A 6603-nucleotide genomic window follows, 5' to 3' on the forward strand; every position below is an offset into this window, starting at 1 on the left:
TATAGTTTCTGAGATCCTTGCGTTCATCCAGACGGACGGACAGACGGACGAACATGATCGATTTCTCTCGTCATGCTGATCCAGAATATATATACTTTATGGGGTCAGAGATGCTTCCTTCTGCATGTTACACACTTTGCATAAACCTAATATACCCTTTTTACCCTACGGGTACAGGGTATAAAAACCCTAATGCCAACAAAGAAAAAATTACATTTAAAAGTGTTATATAATTTTCAATTAATTAACATTTCTTGCTCTGTCAGTGCAAGACGAATGTACATACATATAGTACATATGTAGATACATATGTACATACATAGATGTGCACATGCCAATAATTTTGTTCAGGCGAAAACGGCTGTTTTTTTATATTTTTAATTTTCTTAAATTAATGGAAAAATATAAATGAATGAAATAAAGTAATTTTAGTAGGAAATTGATCAATGTATATGAATAAAATTTGTTTTATTTAAATATCACCATATTTCATGGAGAAACACTGTGCGAAAGTCAGACATGCCAACTGTGCCAATAATTTTGTTCGTCACTGTATGTATGGACATTCACACATTAGTGTCTCACATTTTGCTTTGGCTATTTCAATCGTTTGCACGCAACTACACGAACAACTGCGTGTGTGTGTGTATACTTAGTTGTCCCCAACTGTTTGATATCTTGTATTGTTTGTTCTGCCTGTTTTTGTAAAATGCATATTTTGAAAATCCTTGAATGCAAAGTTGTAGATTTAGTTACGTAGATTACATTACCCAAATTTTAAATCGATCGGACTTAATTTATAACACAAACTTTTCATTTGAAATAGTGAATAAATATTAAAACCCCAATAATTCAAGCTCAAATTTCGAAAATCTAAGTATGCAGTTTTGTTTGTATTCTTTTATTGATTTCAGAAGCCAAGTTTTATGTCGATCGGCTAAAAAATGCGGATTTTTCAAACAAACTTTGCAGCTCGTTTTCCCCCCTTTGGAGCTCGAATTTTCCAAAATCCCTTCTTAGTGCGCATCTACACCATGGTAGGATACTTAAGCCCAAATTTCAGCATCCTAGCTTTTACCGTGTGGGCTGTTGACGCGGTTTGGGCCCCCAAAAAAATATCAAAAAACCAAGTATACAGTTTTTCTTGGAATTGTTTTGAGAGTATACAAACTAAGTTTGAAGTTAATCAGATGAAAACTGTAGATTTTTCATACAAACGTTGGAGCCTGTTTTCCCCCCTTTGGAGCTGGAGTTTTCCAAAATCCCTTCTTAGTGGGCACCTAGACTATGAAAGGATACTTGAGTCCAAATTTCAGCTTCCTAGCCTTTACCGTTTGGGCTGTGCATTGATCACCAATCTGTCAGTCAGGACAAACTGTTTTATATATATAGATTACTAATTAATTTAAGTTTATTTTTACATGTAATCGTCATTTATTAGTATACTGTGTTATTTCGTAACATTGCAAAATAAATAAACCTGCAAGATATCGTACTTTTCAAATTTTGAAAAAAACGCGATGCACATAAAATTAGTATTCTATGACTTAGTATAAGATACTGCTTGGGTGTAGGGTATAAAACTATTCGAAACCTTCAAATGCTGCGTAAAAGGTTCAACGAATAGATATATTTTAATATTAATTTAAAAATCTCGGAGCGTAAAATTGCTGTTAATAATTGCGGTGCAATTTTTATTTCCTTGTATTTGCGGTTTAAAATTAATTTAAAATTATGCCTAACGATTGAAATGGTTGTTTTGTATTTGGACAAACAAGTAGCCCAAAATGATTTCATTCAACTAATTGCTGACCGTTTGTTTATTTAAATATCCCATGAGCGCCTGTAATCGTTTTTTAATATTTTTCTGATCATCCAGCGTACAGCCTAGTAAAACGCTCTCAAATTTTTTATCAATAGGGCCCATATCGGCATCAGGCAGCGTATCCAAATGAGGGTCCATAGAACTACTACAGCATGCATTCAAATATAGCTGACATCGTTGACGTGCAATGACCGGATCACCCATTTTAATCATAGTATCTATCAGTGCATTAATCTGACTAAGCGAATCTTCTTGAGAGTTGTCGCGTACTGTTCGTACGTTTAACTCTACAGTGCCAAGGCGACTGTTGACACGTTGTATGTAGCATATAATTTCCTCGCGTTCAGCTGTTTGTATTATTAAGTTATTGACCTATAAAACATTTTAATTGGATACAAACTCACCGTCACTCATGTTTTGCAGCATTTCGTTACTTTTTATGAGATCCATAGACATCAAAAGGTAGTCTTTTTTTTCTTGTAAGTTGAGCGCATCCTTACGGAATTTCTCGACACGTGCATCTAATTGATCTAGTATGGAAACAAAGCTGAAATATTGAAAATATAACATAATATAAAACGCTATCACTTGTTTTATGTCTTTTATAATCATTACCGTTCATTTGCATTGAAGGGTCTGTCACACAAAAGAAATGGTAATAGCGTGAATGTATGAAAAGAAAAAGACTTAAATTTGTTTTTAGTGCGTCTTATTAAAAACAAGTGGTAAATATTAAGTCGGGTGCTCCGACTTTAAAATGCTCCGTACCTATGTGTAAAATAATAAATATATAAATTACCAAAAATTACAAACTTGGAAAAATGGTACAGTAAGCAAAATTGTAATAAAACAAATTTGGGCAGGGGTTACACTTATGACTATACCTTATATATGTACATACATATAAGGCATTTGCGTGCAAAATTTGATGTTCCAATTCATTGTCCCTGGGATCTAAGTGTTAATAGGAACGGGAAAGTACGGTGCATTAGAAAACAAGTGGAAAAGCTAAAGTCGGGTGAGATCCAGGTGTTCATACGAACAGACAGACATAGATCGACTCTTCTTGTTCTGCTGATCAATAATATATATACTTTGTGGGTTCTGTTACGCCTCCTTCTGCCTGTTCTGCCAAACCGAATATACTCTTGTACATTTCGTGTACTGAGTATATAAAATAAACTTGCACTGCTATAATATATAAGGCATCTAAATCTTGCAGTCTCTGAGATCTAGGTGTTCATATGGAAGAGGCATACAGAGCTAACATACAGAGTCGACTTCTCTTGTCATCAAGAATATATGTACTTATATATTTTGATTGCACATATATATATATATATATATATATATATATATATATATATATATATATATATATATATATATATATATATATATATATATATATATATATATATATATTATATTATGTATTATATATATAACAAAAGGAGTCGACTACATAACTAGAATTGGTAAGGGAGAATTAAAAGTGGTGGGTAGAATTAGTAGGAATAACAACCTGTCCAGTGCCCTACTGTCGTCCACCAGTCCATATGTGCTACCACCAATTCCACAACTAGATGATGTGGCTGAGGCAGTAGCGTCCGCACGCAAGCCTTGCAAATAATCAAAATTCATTGATGATTCTGACTGATAAAGACTTCTAACGGGATTATTGCTCCTGTCCTTGTTTGGCTCCTGTGAGACGAACACGGGAGATGCATCAATATCCATCTCCTGAAGGTGCTCCAGTGTGACACGAAACTGCTATTGCTGCCGTAGCACTATGTGCATGCGGAGGGCAATAAACCAAAAGCGTCGAATGACACTTATTGTAAGTAGTTTCAACTTCAAAGTGTTGGCTGTAGTATGTCCTATTCACCAATAATTTTTTACATGAAAATCGATGTCATGCTACAATCGTAGTTGTTGCAATGGTGATTTTAAATACTGCCTAGGCTTATAGGCCTATGACGAGCCTTAGCTGTTTCCACAAATGCAAACTGAAAAAAACAGACAAATCATTTATTTGATATTTACCTATTTAGTTCTGTTCTGTTGTTTTGTAGCTCAAAAAAATAATCATCTGTCCAGTTGACAGGGAGAGAGTAATCATCTTTATCATTTCCATGAATATTTTGCCGTCGCCTTTGCGGTTCTGCAGCAGGCCCAGCCGCATCAAAATGTCGCCGTTTGCGAAATATACCCAACCAACTTGCTAACATTTTTTTGTTTTGAATCTTTCACGTTGTCAAAAAACATTAAACCCCTACGAATATTGAGCAATAACACAGACCTAATGTATTTTTCATGAATACATACATATGAAAAAATACATACATATGTATGTACATACATACATACATTTATGTACATATGTTTCTGAAACCAACATGCGTAGACATGGTAATGTATAAAATATGTTAAAAGAGCTATTTAAAAGTTTACTATAGTCTTCATAAAATTACCTGCAGTGGAGGAACCCTAATTATAAAATGACAATCCGAGCGCGTATTAGTGTTTTTTTGAAAGGAATCAAAATCAAAGTCGTTACTTAAAACATTTTCTAGCAAAGAACAACTATTATGGTCTTCTAAAACTATCGCAATTTATATCATATAATGTTGTCAACAACCTTCACATTTTATGTTCATTATTCGTTGTCTCTTTTTTATCTAATTTAACATATGAAAACATATACATATGTAGATTTACTACCTAAGAATTTTACAAAGCCAAGAGATGGTAGCGACTCGACTAAAAATCGATTATTTACTTTTGAAGGTCGAGAAACGATATTTCGCTTCCGAGAATCGATTTTTGAATAGCCAAGGTAATACCGTGCAATTTCAATATTCAGGAAGTTTTCAATGAGAATGCTTTGTGTTACTTAGCAGGATAGCGTAACTATTTCATAAGTTCTGGGGTACACGGAATAATTCAAATATGTTTATTTGGCTTTATTTATGTTTAAGATTTTATGCATTTTTTGAAATTAGGTCTTCAAGTCGACTCAAAGGTCATAAAGGCCGGTATAGGTATAGGTCGACTCCCTTATATGCGTTTGTGTTGTTTTTGTACCCTTTTAGATGTTCACCCATTTCAGATTTTATTCGCAATTTATGATTATTTTCACATTTACAAGGTGTGTTCCAAAGAAAACAGGACTTGAAAAAAAAAAATAAACAGAACAAATGGTTTTTTCGGCAAAATCAATTTATTTTATTCCAAAAGTCTCCTTCTGCTTCAATACAGTTTTTTGCACGATCCAAAAGCATGTCCTACGAGTGTTTTAGCTCGTTGGCCGGTATGGCCGCCAGTATGCCGGTGCAAGCCTTTTGAATGGCCTCTACGTCTGCATAACGCTTTCCTTTCATGGGCAAATGCATTTTTCCGAAAAGGTAGAAGTCGCACGGTGCCATATCAGGTGAATACGGCGAGTGGTTAATGGTTAAAATGTGATTTTTGATCAAATAATCGGTTACAAGCGTCGATCGATTCTGAGCAATTTTTGGTCGTCAGTCAATTTGTGCGGAACAAACCGTGCACACACCTTTCGTAAGCCCAAATGTTCGGTTAAAATGCGATAAATCGATGTTTTGGAGATGTTCAATTCCATTTTCATTAATTTCAATGATGATTTCTGCTGATTTTTGATGAATTCACGCACAGTTTCGATGAAATTTTCGGTGATCACGAATTTTGATTGGCCCACATGTTGATCGTCATTTATGTCCTCACGACCGCTTTGAAAACGTTGAAACCACTCGTGCACTCTGCTACGGGATAGGCAATCATCGCCATAAACTTGTTCCACCAATGAAATGAAATGAATAGATAAAATGTCATGAACAACTCACTGGACAATCGATGAAGATAGCAGATTCTAACACACTAGTCGGCATATAGATAGCGCCACCAGGAGGCGCTATATTCATAATGTCCTGTTTACTTTGGAACGCACCTTCTATTACAATTCTTCGAGCTGTCCTCTACGGGTCATTCGATTTGATCTGTTGGGACGCTGCAGGAGTTGGTCGTATGACTTTTGTTTTTTTACAGCCACTGATTTCCCAGCCTACCTAGACTCGAGTGTAAGACAGCTATCGGGTATCTGCGGGGGACTTTTTGAGTTTTGCTATCCGAACATATGAATATCACACCAAGTGGGACGAAAAGCTCGCTGACGTTAAGTCTGCAACACGTAGTGCCATACACACCAGCATTGGCACGTCTTGTCTTGTTTGGCCATCACAAGATGAATGAATCATTTCATGGTGAATGAAAAGCTGCACATGCAGCTTTTGGCTTTCATATGTTCGGATTTCCGCCAACACCGACTGGTTTTCTCGTTCCGCTGCATTTGTCTGTTAGCCGGCCGCGTGTGCGTAATGCTTAACTTTCGCAAGAATGAGGTAAACTCCCTCGAGAGAAATTGCTTGTTGTATGTGTGGACGGTTTCTGGGACCCCAAACGCTGCAAAAACCTCCTCCTTCAGGAAACGTACTGCAGCCGTTGCGGTCGCTATCGCCATCGCTCGCAGCCAAACAAACTTGGACATATGGTCCAGCACTGCCAGGATGGTAGTGTTCCCCTTTTAGGCCTTCGGAAACGGCCCCAGGTAGGTAGGTGCGGCAGCCAGGGTGTAAACCCTGACTCACTTAATCCAAAACTAGTTTCGTAAAAACTAGTCAGTGACGTTTTTGTCCAGACGAAACAGAAAGGACGAAATTTACATAAAAATATAAATAAAACTGTAAAGTTGTTGGTCC

General features: G+C 36.2%; 1 protein-coding gene across 4 annotated transcripts; it reads right to left on the reverse strand.

Moving 5' to 3' along the window:
* Window positions 1–1667: 1667 nt before the first annotated feature.
* LOC115624651 (BAG family molecular chaperone regulator 2) lies at window positions 1668–4484 on the reverse strand. Of its 4 annotated transcripts, XM_030519427.1 has the most exons (5): window positions 4300–4482; window positions 3351–3834; window positions 2441–2461; window positions 2230–2372; window positions 1668–2172 (listed from the first exon to the last, which is right to left on the reverse strand). In XM_030519427.1, the coding sequence occupies exons 2-5, from the start codon at window positions 3563–3565 to the stop codon at window positions 1802–1804; spliced, it is 750 nt and encodes a 249-aa protein (XP_030375287.1). In that variant the 5' UTR covers window positions 3566–3834; window positions 4300–4482; the 3' UTR covers window positions 1668–1801. The 4 variants fall into 4 exon arrangements, with proteins under 4 accessions (XP_030375287.1, XP_030375288.1, XP_030375289.1 ...); XM_030519428.1 differs by lacking the exon at window positions 2441–2461 and having other exon boundaries at window positions 4300–4484; XM_030519429.1 differs by lacking the exons at window positions 3351–3834; window positions 4300–4482 and adding an exon at window positions 3872–4096.
* Window positions 4485–6603: the final 2119 nt, after the last annotated feature.

This window comes from Scaptodrosophila lebanonensis, unplaced genomic scaffold (assembly GCF_003285725.1).
Source record: "Scaptodrosophila lebanonensis strain 11010-0011.00,11010-0021.00 unplaced genomic scaffold, SlebRS2 tig00000061-arrow-pilon, whole genome shotgun sequence".
In the NCBI taxonomy this organism is placed as follows: domain Eukaryota; kingdom Metazoa; phylum Arthropoda; class Insecta; order Diptera; family Drosophilidae; genus Scaptodrosophila; species Scaptodrosophila lebanonensis.

Excerpts from the sequence above, each read along its gene's own strand:
- LOC115624651 (XM_030519427.1), bottom strand. The coding sequence starts at position 3,565 with ATGGATATTGATGCATCTCCCGTGTTCGTCTCACAGGAGCCAAACAAG. Across the intron at positions 2,462-3,350 it reads GACAGTAGGGCACTGGACAG|ACCCTTCAATGCAAATGAAC; the intron begins GTTGTTATTCCT and ends TTTGTGTGACAG. Across the intron at positions 2,373-2,440 it reads CCCTTCAATGCAAATGAACG|CTTTGTTTCCATACTAGATC; the intron begins GTAATGATTATA and ends TCAATATTTCAG.